The sequence below is a fragment of the Heloderma suspectum genome, chromosome 2 (genome assembly GCF_057233095.1).
Source record: "Heloderma suspectum isolate Gila_16-S chromosome 2, 16-S_ref, whole genome shotgun sequence".
Lineage (NCBI taxonomy): Eukaryota > Metazoa > Chordata > Lepidosauria > Squamata > Helodermatidae > Heloderma > Heloderma suspectum.
Window position 1 is genome coordinate 46,793,753 of NC_139459.1, and position 20,389 is coordinate 46,814,141.

At 40.4% G+C, this 20,389-nt stretch overlaps 1 protein-coding gene across 5 annotated transcripts in view; it reads left to right on the forward strand.

The window, feature by feature from the left end:
- The window catches only part of AP3B1 (adaptor related protein complex 3 subunit beta 1), a 210,811-nt gene that overhangs the window by 24,248 nt on the left and 166,174 nt on the right, over positions 1-20,389 (forward strand). For all 5 annotated transcript variants that reach the window (XR_014787618.1, XM_084833384.1, XM_084833385.1 and 2 more), the window contains exons 2-7: positions 90-165; positions 4,737-4,811; positions 8,173-8,268; positions 10,449-10,609; positions 11,410-11,476; positions 19,959-20,141. Coding sequence is in view for 4 of the 5 variants with exons in the window: in XM_084833384.1 (XP_084689510.1) it covers positions 90-165; positions 4,737-4,811; positions 8,173-8,268; positions 10,449-10,609; positions 11,410-11,476; positions 19,959-20,141 (658 nt within the window). In the remaining variant the exon portion in view is untranslated. The remainder of the gene's footprint in view (positions 1-89; positions 166-4,736; positions 4,812-8,172; positions 8,269-10,448; positions 10,610-11,409; positions 11,477-19,958; positions 20,142-20,389) is intronic.

Genomic DNA, 20,389 nt, shown 5'->3' on the forward strand with positions numbered 1-20,389 from the left:
AAAACTATGCGGTACATTGGAACACTTATTAATTCACAACCAGGTTGTGGTACCAATGAATTACACAGTAGTTTTCTCTTCCTTTATAGAAATGAAGATCTGAAGCACATGTTGGAAAGCAACAAAGATTCTGCTAAGCTGGATGCTATGAAGAGGATTGTTGGGGTATTTTAATGTGTATATAATGTTGGCAGCTCTGAATGTTTTGTTTCTTCACATTTTTAACACACACATAGACACACATAGTCTTACTCACCAGGTTTATTCTGAAAGTGGTGGAAGTTTTAAAAGTAGCTATTGACATAAATATGCTTTTGCTTATTCTTGTGTCCGCTTTAATTTCTTCATGAAATTAAACGTGTGTGTGTGTGTGTGAGAGAGAGAGAGAGAGAGAGAGAACCTTATTGACACAGTATATTAACACTACAGACAATATTAGTTGAGAGCCAGATGGAAGATAGAGTGGACATATATCTGTCTAGCTTGAGCTTCTTGGCTTTGGATATAATTCAAATGTTTCCTCTTGATTGCACTTCTGTGGTTATTTGTGTGATTGTTCTTATTGACCTGGTTAGCATGTAATGACAACCCATCGGTTTAAAAACCAATAGGCTGTCATGCATGAACAGGCATGATGCTTTCAGCATTCCCGCCACTTCTGCTTTTACTGCACAACCCATGATTGGCTCCTTCATAGTTTGTGGAGCATGATGTGCATACCCACACAGCTGGATTGTTCAGGGGCTAAGCAACCCAGTGGTTAACCCATGGTTTGTTGTTAAGTGTTGGGTTGTTAAGCCCCTAAACAATCTAGCAGTCCAGGTTTATACGTCATGCTCCACAACCTACGAAGGAGCTGATTGTAGGTTAAAAGCAGAAGAGGTGGCACGCCCGCTTGTGCACAACAACCTATCTGTTTTTAAACCAGTGGGTTGTCATTATGTGCAAACAGGGCCATTATTTTGAATACTGGAGACAGATGTCAACATGGGTCCAGTCACAGCTGTCTTGACTTTCTTACATACATCCAATGGACACCAAAACAGCAGGCCTCACCACCACTTCCACTCCAAGCTATATCACAAACTGCTTCTGAAACTCTGCTCAGTTTTAAAAACAATCTGCCATGTGCTGCAGTTCAAGAAAAACAAGGCAAAATCATCCTTTGGCATGTAGACCTACACAATTAAAAACTAGCGTGGAAAACATCATTAACAATAAAACCAGCAAAGGAATATGCTAGAAGGCATATGACAGCAAGTCATGTATTTATTGGTGAAGTATTCCTACTTGGTCCTAGGGATTAACAAGTCATCAGAGGTATGAGGATCAAGGAGAGGACATTTACATCATACCAGGACCATCCATGCAGCCCATATGCATGAACTTGTGCTCCCACTGCATCTGCCTGAGCTCTGCAGTGTGTTGAGTACTCAAATTAGGAATATTTTTTAGTCACCAACCAAACAGCACAGACATTTATTTTCCATATAATAGAGGAACACTATTTTATTCACTAGTTACTAGTACTTGCTTTGCAAACATTTAATACATTTGCTGCCTATTCCTATTCAGCTTTACTTACTTTACTTAGACGAAAATCCCACTTTGTTTACTGGGATTGACTTCTAAATAAGTCTGCATAGGATTTAAGCCTTAGTCTACAAGTCAGTAATCTTCTTTAATATCCTTGCATGCGTATGCGTATGCGTCAAACAATTCAAGAAACAAACACATTTATTAAGTACAGTTAAACCAAGGAAAAACAATGAACTGAACAAACAGCTCAGCATAAGAACCTCAAAATCCTACCCCAAAGCTAACTTGGTGGGAGGAGTTGAAGCTGGTGCAATTCTACAGTGGAAAATCATGTGGCTTGCATGACCAAAGGAACATAACACAAACTCAGGTTGTATAAAGGTACTGTTTAGTTGCAAATGAGTATGTTTTATTTATTATAGCAAACACTTAGCTGACATGCTTGTTCAGGAAATATATGAATTTTAAAACAGAAAATTTGGTTTAGATCAGTAATTTAAACATTTTCTCTATTTGGTGTGTGATTGAAATCATGATTTAAATTAAACCACCATGCTAGATCCTGAAAGTAGATAATGAACTGGAGTGCATGTTGGAGAGACTGCTTGATATGATAGTGAGAGGTAACACCTAGCTTTATAATGTGACAAAACTAAAGGTGTGATCTCCAGTGTAGATTTTATACTCAAGCTACTTTAGGTTGAACAGCTGTGTTGCTGCTTGTAAAGGGTAACACTGGCTACATGTAGCTGATGTGCAATGTTGAAAACTGCAACAGGTTAGCAAAGAAACTTGCATACTCTAAAAGCGTTATCCCTCTTTTATACAGTATACAAGACTGGAGCTTTTAACACACAGGCTATTTAAAGCTGCTAAATTGAAATGATATCTTAGTCTTTGAAAGACCCATTATGTTCTCTTGGGTTAATGAGCCATGAACAAAGGAGGATTTACACTGATCATTATGACTTAATGAGACAAAATACATTTTTAAAAGATCCTAAATACATATTTACATGGTACACTGCAGCTATTATGGTTGGTCAGTTAAATAATGCAAGTTACACATGTGAATTTCCATGATACATTTTAAAAATCTAGTGATATTTTAAATATTAAATACAATAGGATGATGTGTTTTATACCAAATGTGTCTGAAACTTTTTTTTCGCATATTGTAGTATTAAATCCAATATTTGAATTATCCTAGAATTATTAGAGAGCAATCCTATGGTCGCTAGACAGCAGCTAGACAGCTATAGGATACGCTGTTTTCCAGGAACTGACCTCAGAGCCCACGCTCCGAGGTCGGTTCCCGGAAAACCGACCTCAGCAGCGCGGAACAACTCCATCCTCCATGCTCGCAAGAGGAGCGCAGAGTGGCTGAAAAGGGCATGTCTGGGGGCGTTCTGGGGCAGGGAGGGCGTAGCTGCGTGTATGACACATCCAGTGTGTCATACAGCAGCCTCCTTCCCAGCTCCGTGCTCCTGCAGCTAGGCAGCTGCAATCGGCTGTCTAGCCAAAAAAGGAGGGCAGGAGAAGCGCCGAGGGAACGATCCCTTCTGCACTTCTCCTGCCCTGCTTAGGGTAGGCGGTCGCCTCCAAATTTGGAGGCGGCTGCCTATCTTGATAGGATTGCGCCCTTAGTGTGATATTTGTGATCTCTGGAAATAGTTTGATTTCCAGAATAATTATCAGAGCAACATTTTACAGGATGCTTATCCTTCTAAAGGCTGGAGAACCTGGCAGGGAAACAAATTGTGACCAACAACTTTGAGTGGAAACAGCAACATTATTCTGATAAATACAACCTTCCTCCTGTGTATATTACATTCTTGCTCAATAGCTACACAGAATTGCTTGTTTGTTAATATTTGGTACACTTTTCAGATCTTAAAATTTTATATACTGCCCACATTACCAGATGCTTTTCCTTGATCATTTTGAAATGAAATGGCAATTTTTCATAATTTTGCTCCTCCAAATTAGGAGATATTTCTTTACAAAAGCTTAGAATTTAGGATTTCGGATTTCTCTTTAGTGTAGGTATACAGCCGTGCTGGGGAATCATTTTCAGCCTGAGGGCCGAATTGGTCCTGAGCTAGGAGGTTAGGGACCGTAAGCCAGAAGTGGGTGGAGCCCCTGCCCAATGTGGGCCTCTCTACTGCTGGAATGTACCCCTTCCCTTTTTTTCACACCTCATTCATATATATAAGGAAGGGGTGCATGCCAGCAGTAAATATAGCTACGCCAAAGAGAAATATGAAGTGTGTGTGTGTAGTATGTACACACACATACATACACTTTACCCAGCCCTACCTCCTCAGCTGATCTATGCATATCAGCTGAGGGGGAAGTATTTTCCCTGCTCTGTACCATGCTGAACAGGGAAAAGGGCTTATCTTTTATTTGCTGCTGACTAGAGATAGGCCCTTTCCCCTCTCTCAGTGCTGGGGCAGGAGAAAGGGTGGGGCTGGGGGAAGAAGCTTGGCAGGACAGATGGGGAACACCTGAGGGCCATATTTGGCTTACAGGCTGGAAGTTCCCCATGCCATGTTACCAGTGGCATACTTATTTGGAGGTTCCCTGTGCTATATACCATGTTGCCAATGATTTTGAAAGGACATACATATTCAAAGATGATTTTGAAAGGACATACATATTCAAAGCTTTAGGGTGCAATCCTGTGGGGATAGGCAGCCGCGTCCGAACTCAGAGGCGACCACCTATCCAGTGCAGGGCAGGAGAAGCATGGAGGGGATCATCCCCTCTGTGCTTCAGCTGCCCTGCATTTGTGGGTAGACAGCCGAGTTTGGCTGTCTAGCCGCGAGAAGGTGGAGGAGGGGAAGCGGCTGCTGGAACGACACACAGGATGTGTCATACTGGCATTTCTGCCTTCCCTGCCCAGGAACACCCCCCGGAACACCCCGTTTTCGCTGCTCCACACTCCTCTTCTGATCGCAGAGTGCGAGGCCATTTCGAGCTGCCTGCAAGGCAGCGTGGGGGGGGGGGGGGTTTCTCCAGGAACCGACATATCCTGTTGCTGTCCAGCTGCTGACTAGTGGCTATAAGATTGCTCTCTTAAAGAATTTGAAATTTGCAGTATCATAGTAACAGCATATGGTCCATGATGGCATAATGATTTTATTTGAAAATAGCATGTTATCATAAATACATGTTTCATTTTTTGTTTTAAGATGATTGCCAGAGGGAAAAATGCATCTGAATTGTTTCCTGCTGTAGTGAAGAATGTAGCAAGTAAAAACATTGAGGTATGGTAACAAATCTTGTCATTCTGTTATTTTTAAATGCAACTTTTAAAGCTTCCAACTTCATCCCATAAAATTGCTTTTTATCAGAGTTCATCACAGTTCAATTCCAGTTAAACCTGTGTAGAAATATGAAGTGAACTAAATTAGAAGCTTCTTCTGGTGAGGTATTCTTAAAAGCCTTTGTAAATCACGAAGCGGTGAAATACTTCCTCGCTGAGTAAACAGTATGTTGGATAGGAATGGAATTTATTTCCAACATGTAGGGTTGGGTCTAAAGAACAATGAGCACAAGAAAATAATCTCTGGTGATGTTCCACAAGCACTAGCAGAAGACCTTGCACAATGTTATAGTAGGTAAATTTTTATAGCAGGTCTCATGTTTCTACTTGTTTCACTCTTGCACAATGCTCTAGCAATAGGTATAAAATAGAAGATGCCGTCTGCATATTGGCCACCTTTGGTTCCAACCAATTTTAAGATGTGAAGTCCTGTATCGAACACTTAGCAAATATTCCACTACCTTCCTCTTTAATTGATCACTGCAGATAAACTTCGGCCAAGTGATTGAAAGTGGTTTTCTTGTTGGTGGCCATTCCTGTATACCTATCCCTGAAGATGAGGGAGAAAGCATTTTCTTAAGTAGAAACGGTTATCTGTACCTATATTATGGAAAATCAATTCAAAATAAAAGTGTTTGTTTTGTGGTGGGATTTCCAGTTAATAGGATCTCAGGTGGCAGTGCTTGAAAGATTTTTGCCTGAGAGTCACCACCCGTTGGAGCAGATAGCGCTGTCACGTATGGAGCATTTGCCCATACCAAAATATTTTAAAAAGATCCTATGTATTTGTGTTTCATTTTCGTTGGGAGGAGTTAACATACCACCACATCAGTTTTAGTCAAACTCTTATTCTGTACCAGTCTATCTTTATGTTTTATTCCCTTAACATTACTTTTTTAATGATGAAAAGTGAAAGTTTATTGCTTGATACACACTGTATCCAGACATCCTTATAATAGTTAATGGAATGTGCTGCTATTACATTTATGAAAGTGCATAGTATGTTGTACTTCAACTCATATATTCAACCACCATGGCCATTGACCATTGCTGGCTAGGAATGATGGGAGCAGTTATCCAACCCATCTCGAATGCAGCAATTGGGGGAGGCTGCAGTAAATGCTGTATAGCTCTTCAGCTGTTTGATTTGCAAATATGAAGCTAGTTGTAATCACTTTTCATCTTCAGCTAAGGAAGATTGTGGTAAGATCTGTTTCTACCTGAATGTGAGTTGTAGAGAGTATATTTGCTTTTAAAAAGGGGACACACACACACACACCCCGGTGATGCAAAATACTTTGGAGAAGAAGTCCAGCTACCTGATCAGCAATTTCATGTAATATTGGTGGTGCAAAACACTACAACATTTCTACAAAACTTTGGCATAGATTTTGAGTGCAAATGACCGTGTTGTTTTTTGGGTGCTCAGTAGGGCCCCATAGTCAGGTGAACATTTGTGAGTGGTGGTGCAAAACACTGTTGAACTACTGCAAAACCTTGGGATAGATTGAGTGAAAACGACAATGTTGTGTTTTGGGGGGTTAACTAGGAATGCCGAGTGGATATGTCAGTTATACACTTGCAGGTGGCGGTGCAAAACTCAGGGTTGGCAGTGCAGAACACTATAAAACTAGTACAAAACTTTGGCATAGGTTTTGAGGGGACACCAAATTTGGGGGTTTGTAGTTAACAGAGCTCTTGTAAGATGCTCAGAAATTGGTGCTTCCAAGAGCCTCTAAAGCCTAGAGTGAGGTCAGAGACAAGTCCCTTTGAGCTCAGCACAAATAAGTTTACTAGCCTTGCCACTGGTGAGCTCATTTGTGGGTCCTTAGCATAGCCCTCTGACATGCTCATTTTAAACATGCAGGAGGTTTTTACATGAGGGACCATTCAGACATGTGGTCCCCTACGGGCAGTTTGAAATGGTGCAGTCTAGCAACAGCTAAATCATGTAAAGCTGTTGATTGTACTGGCTTAGAATTATCAGTGCATTTCAGTGGACTGTGGACTTTCAGTGGTTATCTGTAGTACATAAATCAGCACTCTGAAATAGCTGTGCTTCAGCAGTAGAACTGCATCATATGCATAATATATTTAAGGTTCAGTACACTTGCTATTTACAGGAAAAACCTGCATTACTAAGCAAGGCTTCAGGTCTTGCCAAATGGCATTTTGGCTGCTGGGAGAGTAGCTGGCTTGCCATATGACATTTTGGATGCTGTCCAATCACCCTAACCCTATGTACTCTGGCTAAATAGTATCTGGGTAAAGGTTTGGACATGCTCTCTCCATATATTTTATGGTTATTGTTCCTACTTAGAATTCCCTTTAAAGTGGGTTTTGTCTACAGAGTGAGTGGCAGGGGATCGAAAGGATTTCAAAACTACTGAAGGACACTTTGTTATAGAGTCTAGTAAAATTCATTTTCATAAGAGCACATTGCCCTAGGCTTAGTTATATGCCTCACGTCAAAAGATACGGAAAAGTGACCTAGAAAGCAATTGGTGGAGTAGAACAGAAATAATCAAAGGTTTAGTCAATAACTCATGAAGTTTGATATACGTGTATTGATAAACTAATTAAATAGATCTGCCTGTGTTCCTCAACTCTAATGTGCCTCTGTTAGTATTAGTTTTAAAGGGAGGAGTGCTGTAACATTGAATGAAGGTAAATGATAAAAGAATGGTGCAGTCACGAAACTGAAGTACTCCTGCCTCTAGTCTCAGAGTGGTTTCAAGGAAAGGAGGCTTTCTCTGCACACCTGCAGTCATTCACTATATAGGCCTCTTGTTGTCAATGTTGATTGCTGCTTGTTCATAGTAGAACAACAAATACTTTACTGCCTTGTAGCCTTCTGTGATTTAATATCTTGCTTTTTGGCAGAATGAGCAGAAAAATCTTTCTTCAGATAGTGACAACAATTATAGCACAGCTGTAGTTAAATGTTTTTCAGAGTTTCTATTATAAACCCTTATGGTCAGTTTATAAGAAGATTTTTTTGTCTGTGCCTAGGTTAAGATACACAGGCTTTGTTTAGAACTTAACTAAAACATAATTCCTTTAAGACATAGTACTTATGAAACTATTTGAGAGTTTGGAACCTTTTAATATAGATGTATTGTCCCAGGGAGTTAAGAATTACCATTCCTCATGACTGTTACTTTTGAGATATACACAGGCTACAAATATATTGCATGAGTAGTTTGGAATGCAGACTTTTTCCTGATCATTTGTATGGGTGTAAATTCTGAACAATGTTAGATCATAATATTCAAATCTAAATGAACTAATGTGTTTTTCAGATTAAAAAACTTGTATATGTTTACCTGATGCGCTATGCAGAGGAACAGCAGGACCTGGCACTGCTGTCAATTAGCACCTTTCAGCGTGCTCTGAAAGTGAGTAAATATCAAATTAACAGTGCTTCCTGGAATGTTCTGTCATTACAAAGGAATAAATCATTTTAATAGAGAAAAACAAAACCAGAAGAATATCTAAGATCTAAATTGTCATAGGACCCTGTTATTATGCTAACCTCCTCGGTTGCCATTACACAGTGCCCCAAATCCATTTTGGGAACCAGCATTGCTTACAAAATACTCTAACATAAATCTAACATAAATGTCAAGTATGTGACATTTCCTTTGTTTAATCCTGTTTGTTATACACAGGGAAAAAGTTTAGTGTATTTTGTCAAGTATGCTTTCTCTCATTCTTAATTTAAAGGTGAATTAGCTTCTGTAGCAGAGATATGGTTCATCAACTCTGGTGTGATGTCATTCATGACTTGCCCACCTCTCTTTGGCTCAGGGACTTGGGGATCTTGTCAACAAGGTGGGATGTTTTAAGTTTAGAAGAGTTGGGGGTAGCTTAGAAGCTATGAAGTCAGTGCTGTCTCTTTGAAATGGCCTGAACAAAGGATTTTGAAACCTGTAAGTCTCGAGCCCTGCTTCATACTGAGACCCAAGCTAAGCAATTCTTTATTTTGCTGTTTCACACTATTTTCACTGCTTCTCTTTATTTCATTAGAATGTTGTCTGAAAGGGTATCAATTTTCCACCCACATTTTACAAGACCCTGCTTAGATTGCTTGGTAACATACTTTCTTGAAAAGGGCTTCATTCCCAGATGAGGAAAGGGAACCGAGAACCTTGGCTGCTACAGATACAGTGGTACTGGGCTTTAAAGCAGTTCTTTCTCATGGTTTGGATTTGATTTTTGGGGTTCAGGTGGCTTTAATAATTTGGAGGTATTAAACTACAGTGCAATACTTGTTGCTAGCAGACTTAGGGCGCAGTCCTGTTGGGAGTCCCTTCAGCCTCCAAACTCAGAGGCTGATGAAAATCCTATGCAGAGTGGGAGGAGTGGGCAGGGAGCTCAGACTCCTGGGTCTGAGGTCGGAGTGCTGTCCAGGATCCAGGACTATGTCTAGGGGCCATAGGATCGCTCTCTTAAGCATTGAACAGACTTGGACTGAGTGTCATACTCCTGTGCAAACAGATCAGGGAGTTCAAAGGCAATGAAAAAGGAGGGACAAAGTGTAAGTCCTAGATACTTTAAGTACAGTAACAAGCAATTTAACTATATAGTAATGAAACAAAGCCAAGATTTTTTAATTTAAACTCTTTTATATTAGGTCAGATTAAGAAATGCCCTTGAACAATGTTGAGTACTTGGTCTTAAGAATATCTCTTTCTATTAATGATGAGGAATAAGGGCCAACTACTGTAGTTGCTCAATACCTTTAGGAATGGAGATAATACTTTCGATGGTTTTGGACTCTGTCAGTTTGATTCTAAATATTTCTGATGGTGTATCTCCCTAGGCTGGCTGACAAAGTAACATCCCTGTAACACAGTGTAATGTCTGAGTATATCTGTTTCAGCTGCATGTGTGGCCCAAATGAAATTTATTTTCTTAGCATAAGTCTTTAGTGTTTGCCACTATAAAACTTAATCCTGTTGCTTTTTGAGATGGTGCTGTTTGGTGTATAGGTAGCTGGACTTGAATCTTGTATACCATGGCTCAACTTTCTCCTAATTCCCAAGGCAGCAGGATTGAGGTATTATAGTGGCAAACAAAGTGATTTACCTCACAGGACTATGTGAGCATGATACAAGTGTTTGCATTAGTAGCTGTACGTGGAAGGCGCTCTCTTGTAATGGAAACCCAAACAGAAAATACTCTTGTCATTATAACTTCTTTGCCATCATTCAGTGCTCAGCCAAAGCAATTAGTAATGCTCCCAACAAGGTGCAATTACCACATGGTAGTTAAAACAAACATGAATTTCTCTGTGTAGGTCAGCTTCCCCTCCATTCTATATAATGGCAGAACTTTGTGTAGCTGAAAACATTTTGTACCCCTTTCAGGTATATCATTAAGGAAAGGATGTCTGCAACAGGACTGAGGGCTGGACTAAATGATACTGTTTGAGTCCTTTTCCCCCTCTGAGAGCCCATTTCACAAGCTAAGAAGTGGGGTACAAATTTGGATGTGTGTGTATATATCTATATCTATATATAGATTTCTGTCATGCATTTATCTGAAGATTACAGGTATTTTATTTTCGTTTTAGGATCCTAATCAGTTAATCCGTGCAAGTGCTTTGAGAGTTTTATCCAGTATCAGAGTGCCAATTATTGTTCCGATTATGATGCTTGCTATCAAAGAAGCATCAGCTGATTTATCACCTTATGTAAGAAAAAATGCCGCCCATGCAATTCAAAAGCTTTACAGGTAAGTTCTCTATAGCCATAAATATAGAAGAGATGTATTTAATGCTCAGTAGAGTGTGTTATAATGAAGTTTAGCTACAGCTTATGATAACTGCCTTCTGCTAATGGGCATAAAGTCAGCAAAACGACTTTGACTAAAAGGTCTGTGTTAACATAGTTGGAGACCAGACAAGGCTGTATATGTGAAATGTTGTATGAATTTTATCAAAGTGGGCAGCTGAAAAAAAAATCTGAAATTAATTGTTTAGTGTCACCCTGCCTATATAGTTTATACCAGCATTCCCCAACCTGATGCCCTCCAGATGTGTTAGACTACAACTCCTATCATCCTCATGCTGGCTAGGAGTGATGGGAGTTGGAGGGCACCAGGTTCAGGAAGACTGTTATCCAGTAGAGCAAAGAAAACTGGGTTGGATCCAGATTTAGTCATACTGCTATACCTATTGAAATCAGTGGGACTTGAGCGAATAATGACTACTACCCATTTAGTCTGTAGCTTGACAAAATATTCAGTTCTTCGAAATAGAGCTTTAATATTGTATTTTTGTGGGCAAGATTGAAAGGGCTATATGCAGGATTTCCACACCTTCACAAAAGCTTCATTGTGCAGCTATTTGTGTCCCCCATTCAAGCTACTCCCTTCCCAAAAGTCATATAAAATTGCTGATGTTCCTCTTCATTCTGTTTCCCCTTTTACATTCTTTCACCTAGTCTTCAATATTCTTTTCATGTAGGATATATACTTAGTACAAAATTGTGGAATGTCTTAAAATGATAGAATCTTTTTCATTCACTTTTTAGCCTTGATCCTGAGCAAAAAGAGTTATTAGTTGAAGTGATAGAGAAACTTCTGAAAGACAAGAGCACAGTAAGTAATACAGGTTCAGCTGCTTTATAATGTAATTAGTACTGTGAACTTTTCACCTTTAATGTTAACCTATTTTAAACTTTAATCTGAACAGGGTAGAAGAAGTACAATGGCTAGGGAGGGGGCAGGTTTTATATGTAGCATGACTATTGCTGTAGAGCAGGGTGCAAAAAATGCTGTCTGTAGATGGCCCCCCCATGCCCTGTCTTGGGGGGGGGGGGAGGGGAAAATGCTCTAAGAACAGGCTCTATGTTTCTTGCCATAGAGCAGGAACCTCATTGCTGGAGTATCCCAGGAAGCAGGGTTGATGGTTCCTGCATACTTCCTGCGATGTTCTAGGAATGAGGTTTGTGCTCTATGGCAAGAACCATAGAGCTTGTACCTAGAGTGCCCCCCCTTTTTTGGTGATTGCTTTGGGGTGGTTGAGGCTGGGCAGGGACTTTGGTACCTTGATGCTGTTGCTGCAAGACCAAGCTCTGTTGCTGCTGGGGTGTGTGTGAGTATGAGGTGTGTGTGTGTGTGTGTGAGAGAGAGAGTGTTGTATGTGAGTGCACATGCATGTATGTGTGTGCGCATGTTCAGCCCCTGCCACCCCAGCAGACACCTGATGCGGCCCTCAGAACTGAAAATGTTGTTCACCCCTGTTGTAGAGTGATAGCAGCACTACTTTACTGCAAAAAAACAGATTGGCAGTGTTGGCAGAGGAGCCTGTTGCCAGTACCTCAGTTATTTCTTGTGGGTCCCAGACCATCCCTGTCCAAACAGGCTGAGAGTAAGAAGTGACATTTTAAAAGCAAATTCTATTTATATGAAACTGTGAACACCTTCTAAGCCACAAGATCTGTCTCTCCACCTCCTGTGAATAGCACCTTAAGTGTGAATGCTGGAAGTCAACATAGCTTCATACATAGCTACTTCATAGTAGCTTTGAAAGATGTTCAGGCTAAATGTCAAGGTAGTTCAGATTTATTGCATTCATGGCATGATCAGAAGAGCTTTCCTGAAACTGCAGTGGGTTTCTCAGTTATGTAACTCCTGGGCTGATTTGGGATTTTATAGGCCACATGCAACACCACAAATTCTTTAGTTAGTGTAGATCACTCTGTGTTACCAGGAATTAGGCTGCCATATTCTGTGTCAGGTGTGGTTTCCAAGAAGCCTCATATGGAGAGCATTCTCATTGTTCATACTCACCATTATGAAGGCATGCATGATTATTGCCAGATGTCATTCAGAGAATAAGTTTCATCCCTTTCAGAGTTGGAGAAAAATGCCCCTAGTCATAGTTTCAATATGGGTCCTAGGATAAACCAAGACTGAAAGTAAACATAGTGAGCGTCACCAGTCACCATTCTATGGACTTGTCACATTTTGTCTCCCCTGCATCTTGAACAGAAACAAAGTGGTTTTCTCTCATCCTTAGACACAAGATGTGAATGTATGTGGAGAAACAGGATATCTTACTGCTTATTTTATAGCAGATTCTGGTTCACTGATGTTCAAAGGGCTTTTGAGGTCTCCAGCTGTGAGTGTAAATACATCATTCTTTTACAACAAATTGAGTACCCGTGTGCCCTGTGAATACTAGATAGGATTATCTGTAACAGCTGACTCTTGGGAGGTCAAATAATTTGCTTGTTAAAAATGAGCTGAAGAATTGGTGATGGCTTTGTGATGAGATTACTGATGTGTTCTAAACTGGAATATTGCCTTTGGGAAAATGGAGCAAAGTAAAGGTGCATTCTTTAACATATTTAACAGTTATGCTAGAAGTAATGTGTAGTGTTCAGATTGCAAATGTGTGGGTAACCTAGTGTTTTCCAAAGTTATTGATCCAGTGTTGGTAAAAGATTTACTGTTGTAGGGAAAAAATAACTGAGTTTTTGCAGATGCTATATTGTGATAGATCTATTATCCAGCTATTAGAAGATAAATGACTGATCTTTACCAGCTTCCATGCTTCCAGAAAATTGAAATAAGAAGGGGAATATCATTTGGGCTGTATGATTAGGGCAGGTGGGATGGCCATTAATTTAAGAGAAGGAAACGTTGGCAGCACAGGCCAACATGCACAATATTATCAATCAAACCTTGATACACTTCTTGTGATGACCCAGCACTCTCAGGTTTTTGCAGCATTAATTAGAATTCATGACAAAATAGATGCAAGGAAACGTTTTGTACCCTTCATAATTTTATAGAAAATTTATTGTTATTAGAGGAACCATTTGCTTAGTGTGATTTTTTTCATTACCAGCTTGTCAACTAGCATAGATAATCTGGAGAAAATATGAACTCCATAGATTGGGTGTCACTTTTGTTGATGGTTCATGTAGTTTACCTTGGAGCGCAGCTAATGGCTGAAGTTCATAGCAACAGCACAGAAAAACGTGGCAACCAGTGAAAGACAAATGAAGCATGTTTATTGCTTTAATATAAAAAATACATAAATGGAAAGCTGTATTTGAATTTGATGAGCTCATTGCTAGTTTTGTAGGAATGATTTATTTTTACTTGTACAAAAAGGCTACTATTTAATTTTCATCTCACTATGTCAATGACATTGTTTTGTAAGCTGTTTTTGTTATTTGTTTTATGTTTTGGTTGGATCATTTTATTTTCATTCCCAATATTTTTATGGAATGTTGAGCATTTAATAAACTAAGATCATCAGCTGTTCCTCAGATATTTAAATATGGAGTAGTTCCTACTATAGCAGAAATTGTTGGGAGATTTGCTTTGAGATAGGTTCTTGCCTTCTCTCACTGTCTTTGGGAAAATATATAACATTATTGTTAGCTTTCCCCATTATTCTCTCTGAATATTAAAATCTCTGGAAGTATAAATTACATTCAAATTATAGCTTGAGTTTTAAATTGGAAAGAACTTGTTGATGTTAACCACTTAATGTTTAGCACAGAACATGTTTGCATGCAGAAAGTCTGTAAACTTGTGGGGCAGGGAGGGGATCCTGTTACACAATGATGTTGTTGAAACAAATAGGTTAATATTTGTATCTCTATTTTTGCATAAATAAGATTAATACTCTAAAGTGGATGCCAAAAATATACTACTTGTGGGGAGGAAAAACACATTCCTGTATAGTAATTTAAACATATACATGTTGCCCCACCTCTGTGTGTATGCTACTGATTTTCAAACCCTCTTCCAAAATGTGTAGGAACAAACAGCATCTTGTAGTGTAATCCTGTACATGTCTAATCAGAAGTAAGTCCCAGTGAGTTCTCCTAGGTAAGTCTGTATAGGATTGCAGCCTTCGTTTATCTTGAGCGGTAATGGAAACATCAATTTCTGCCTAACTTCTAGTTAGTTATGTATTTAAAGGCAGCATTGCCAGTTTTCTTGAAGAGCAATCCTACCATTTGCAAGCCCCTGCTAGTTGGAGCTCCAATGTTGGAGTCTCCGACATTTCCAAAGTAATTATGGATTTGGTTTTCATTATTTTCCCCTCTCCAGGGTTTTTTTTTTTAACGCTTCCTTTTTTAAAATGCTTTTTTGTTTATGCATTCTCTGAAGAATGGGGGGAAATTCATTTTGACCAGCTCCGGGGTTGGGGGTGTGGTCAGTGGCTGGGAGGGCTGTGGATACTGTGGACCCACAGTTACCCCCCCACACACGCACACACACAGAGCACACCTTGACATGCCTCTTTTTCCTCTTCCCTGAGGTCGAAGTTCCTGGAACGGGCAGGAAGAGAAGGTCTATGCTTAGATTTTCCCCTCTGAGGTTAGAGACCTGTCTACAGCCTCAGAAAGGAATATCTGAGGAATATTTGACACAGTCATTTTGTCCCTGGGACACCCTCCGCAGGACCATAGGATTGCTCTCTTAGTTGAGCTTTATTTTTGGAATAATATGACATTTAAATAAATTATCAGCTAAGGAAGAATAACCCTTCTTCAGCTCTCTTCCCTGTAATCTTGCCCAAAGAAGTAGCAGTGGTCAATAAAATGATTAAAATATATAGGTTGTTTTTGGTACCAGTCTGTGAATCTCCTAGAATTTGAAAAAAAAAAATGGAAAGGAATTTTTTTTATATGCAACATTTAAGGTTTGTTAATTGCAATATTTTTATTTTACCTGCACGTTTTCATGTATGCTCTGATAATCCTGATAACAGTAACTAGTGATAGTGTTAACAAAGATAAGAACTGTTTCTAACAGTTGTACAGAGAGAGGGGAAAAGATTGTACATGTCAACCATGGAAATAATTTTTTCTCTACAAGTGATGTGACAGAAAACAAATGTAACCATAATGCATTTTCTTTAGTCCTTTACAAATAATCAATTCTCGTCTTTATGGAACGAGTTGTATACATGCTGGGACCAGCAGGTACCAGTACATAGCAGGGCTGAAGACAATAAATGCAACGTCACGTTTACAGTTATTGGTAATTTATAAAATCCCCACAGGACTTGAAACTTGTTTAGCATAATAGCAAGGCTATATTCTGAGCTGTTTTCTTTCCATTGTAATGGTAGGTGCATACTAATAAACCAAGTGTCAACCAAAAAATAGGGAAAAACTCTAACATATGAATATCATTGTATTTAATATTTTTCCAAAAGTGCCATTTCAATAAATTGTATTTCTATTTAATTGCTTACTTTAAATCATTGGGGAAATTTTAGAGGTTGGAATGCAGATCCCCAGTGCTCTGCCAGAATGTGACATTAATTTGCTGCCAGAAACCTGCTTCATATGCATGCTTAACTGCATACATATCATTTGCTTCATATACAAACCTCATCAGAGTAGCTATTTTGCACAGTATGTGGTTTGAAACAAAACAAAATGACATTTAATTAAATCAGTTAGAAAAAAAGATAATAGGTAACACGCAGTGACGAGTTATGTCATGTTTGCAACTGATAGCTGACAGAGGCAACTAGATCTAGTATTTTCAGTAGTTCTTGTACGTTCAATAACTCTTGTAGAACACTGAAAGGGTCAAAACAAACTACAGTTGGAACAGCAAAAAAAAAAAGTTTTGAAATATTGAGGAATCTTGGGCTTGTTCTTGAAGCCAGTCTGAAATAAAATGGTATATTGTGAATAATTCAGGGAGGGCAGATTTCTCCCCAACCTGTTGTCCTTCAGATGTTTTGGAATTTGACTGCCATCATTCTCTACAAGCATAGTCAATGGTAAAACATGTTGGGAGTTTTAGCCCAAAACATCTGGAGGACAACAGGCTGGGGAAGGCTAAGCTAGGGGCTAAGTCATCCTTGCATTTAACAACTTGCCTGGTCATTACAGAATCATAGAGTTGGAAGGGGCCATTTAGGCCATTGAAGTTCCCTGCTCAGTGCAGGAATCCAGTTTAGAGCATCCATGACAGATGGTTGTCCAGTCTCTGCTTGAATATCTGCAGCGACCGAGAGCCTTCCATTTCCCCAGGCAGTTAGTTCCGTTGTCTGACTGCTCTGACCATTAGGAAGTTTTTCTTGATATTCATCTGAAATCTGCCTTCCTGTAACTTAAGCCTGTTATTCCGTGTCCTACAGCCTTGGATGATAGAGAACAGTTCGCAGTCCTCTTCTGTGTAATAATCTTTTAGGTACTTGAAAAGTGCTATCATATCCCCCTAAGTCTTCTCAAGGCTAAACATGCCCAGTTCCTTCAATCTCTCCTCGTAGGGCTTAGTTTCTAGTGGCCTGATCATCTTTATTGCCCTTCTCTAAACTTGTTCCGATTTATCTGAATCCTTCTTAAAGTGCGGTGTGGTTTGCTATTACAAACTTTGGAAAACATACATCATAATAGTAAAACATAAATTTATACTTAAAGCTGCCCTCTTAAATTCAGTTGTAGCTTCAGCAACAAAAAGAACAAAACACACTAACTTAAGCTTATTTATTTATTTATTTATTACTAAATTTATTAATCGCCCATCTGGCTGGTCACCCAGCCACTCTGGGTGATGTACAACATACAATAAAAACAGTTTAAAACAATAAAATTCTACAATAAAAACATTTTCTAAAATACCCTAACCCACCCCAAATGCCTGCCTGAACAACAACGTTTTTAATGCACGACGGAAGCTCATTAAAGAGGGGGCATGACGGAGTTCCCTAGGGAGGGAGTTCCACAGAGTGGGGGCCACCACAGAAAAGGCCCTCTCCCTCGTCCCCACCAGTCTAGCTGTCCTGGCTGATGGGACAGAGAGAAGGCCATCCGAGGCTGATCTTGTTAAGTGGCCTGTCTGGTGCTGCTGGAGGCGCTCCTTAAGATAGGCTGGGCCGGAACCATATAGGGTTTTAAAGGTCAAAACCAACACCTTGAATTTGGCCTGGAAAACACCTGGTAACCAGTGCAACTCCTTCAGCACTGGAGTGATGTGATCTCGCCGGCGGCTGCCTTTAATCAGGCGAGCCACCACGTTCTGTACCAGCTGCAGTTTCCGAACCGTCTTCAAGGGTAACCCCACGTAGAGCGCATTACAGTAGTCTAAACGAGAGGAGACCAGGGCATGTACTACCGATGGGAGCAGATGGTCGGGAAGGAAGGGGCGCAGCCGCCGTATCAGATGGAGTTGATACAGCGCTGTCCGGCTCACAGCTGACACCTGAGCCTCCATGGACAGCTGGGAGTCCAAAATGACCCCCAGGCTGCGGACCTGGTCTTTCAAGGGTAGCCGTACCCCATTCAACACCAGGTCAACATCCCCCAGCCTCCTCTTGTCTCCCACCAAAAGTACCTCGGTCTTGTCAGGGTTCAGCTTCAGCCTATTCCTCCCCATCCAGCCACTCACCATCTCCAGACATTTGGACAGGGATTCTACGGCCAACCTTGGTGAAGATTTAAACGAGAGGTAGAGCTGCTTGTCATCCGCATATTGATGACACTGCACCCCAAACCTCCTGATGATAGCCCCCAGTGGCTTCACATAGATGTTAAATAGCATCGGGGAGAGGATGGAACCCTGTGGCACCCCACAAGTAAGTGGCCACAGGTCCGAAACCTCCTCTCCCAGTGGTACCCTCTGGTACCTGCCGGAGAGGAAGGACCGGAACCACCGCAATACAGTGTCCCCAATGCCCAACCCCTCCAGGCGGTCCAGGAGGATACCGTGGTCAACGGTATCGAAAGCCGCTGAGAGGTTGAGGAGAACAAGGAAGGAGCATTCACCCCTATCCAGAGCCCTCCTCATATCATCTACCAAGGCGACCAAGGCCGTTTCTGTCCCATGCCCAGGCCTGAAGCCCGACTGAAATGGGTCTAGATAATCAGTTTCTTCCAAGTGTGCCTTCAACTGCACCGCCACCACCCGCTCAATCACCTTGCCCCAAAATGGCAGATTTGAGACTGGGCGAAAGTTGTTCAAAACTTGAGGATCCAAGGAGGGCTTCTTTAAGAGCGGTCTTATCACTGCCTCCTTGAGGCCTGATGGCATCACTCCCTCCTCAAGGGAGGCGTTCACCACCACCTTGATCCCCCCACCCAGTCTCTCTCTGCAGCTCATAATGAGCCAAGATGGGCAAGGATCAAGTAAGCAGGTGGTCGGCCATACCGATGAAAGCACCTTGTCCACTTCATCAGGAGAAAGAAGCTGGAACCGATCAGAATAGGAATATTAATCCTATTCAAGGCATTAAAAACATTAATTCTGGTTAGCCAACCCCAATTCTGATACATCATATCTTTTTATTTCTCTGAATATGCGCATAAATCGAACACTTGAAAAGACAATGAAGAAGATCCTCTATCTCATTTCTTCCTCAAATACAAAATATCTGCTCTATTAGTCTTCTCATATATCTTCCCATGCTTCATATGGAAGGGTTTCCACTCCCAGTACCTTCACTGTTCTTTTTTTTTTTTACAACCTCCTCTGTTCTGCTGTATTGTCAAGACTGAACAAACAGAAGTGCATATCCCATGGATTTATATAGTGTCATTTTGATAGTGAGCTTGATCTGAAAAGCCAGGATAGCATTGCAGTGGCTCAAACAAAATTGTAGTCTTGATGAACAAAAATTGGCCACTAGGGAAGATGGTAATCTTTTCATGTTCTGTCACTGTTTCCCACTCTCCGCACTTGCTTATGACTGTTACATGGCATCTCTCGCATTTAATACCTTTTCTTGCAGAATGGTCCTCTGTGGGTGAGTTGTTACTTCTGGATTGATCACATGCTCACTTCTTTGTGAGAAGTGTAATTTTAGACGGAGCATTGAATACATTTGGAATCATGTGTCTAGAGAGTGTTTCTGCAGGCTGGCAAAATAAATGGATAAAGGTCACACACCTGTGCAAGAACATAATTTGGGAAATACTCAAATGTACAGCAATTGAAATTCTCACAATCTTGCTGAGTAATCATAATCTTTCCCTTCTGTGTTCTTCCTTGTCACCCCACTTTCCTTGTCGCACCTGTCATTACATTTAAATTTAGATGGCAAGTTCTTTAGAAGAGTTACTGATTCTTTTGCGTTTAAATTCTTGTTTTCTAGCTTGTAGCAGGGAGTGTTGTGATGGCATTTGAAGAAGTATGTCCAGACAGAATAGATCTGATTCACAAGAACTACCGAAAGCTCTGTAATCTGTTGGTTGATGTGGAAGAATGGGGACAAGTCGTCATTATCCACATGTTGACTCGATATGCACGTATGCAGTTTGTGAGCCCTTGGAAAGAGGTGAGAAGTTTTAAATAAAACAATTATTTTGGGTATTTCTGCTTTGCTAAAAGTAGGCTTTTTGACATATTTTCAGGAGTATGTACCAATATCATTGAACTAATAACATGTATGCAAGTTTAATACTTTAAAGTTAACTACGACTAGAACTGCCAAGACTCTTTGAAAGCAATGCTGCTTCCCTCACTAGTACTGCTGAATAATGGGTGATAGCCTCCCCCTACCAAATCAGTTAATATTGTCAGTGA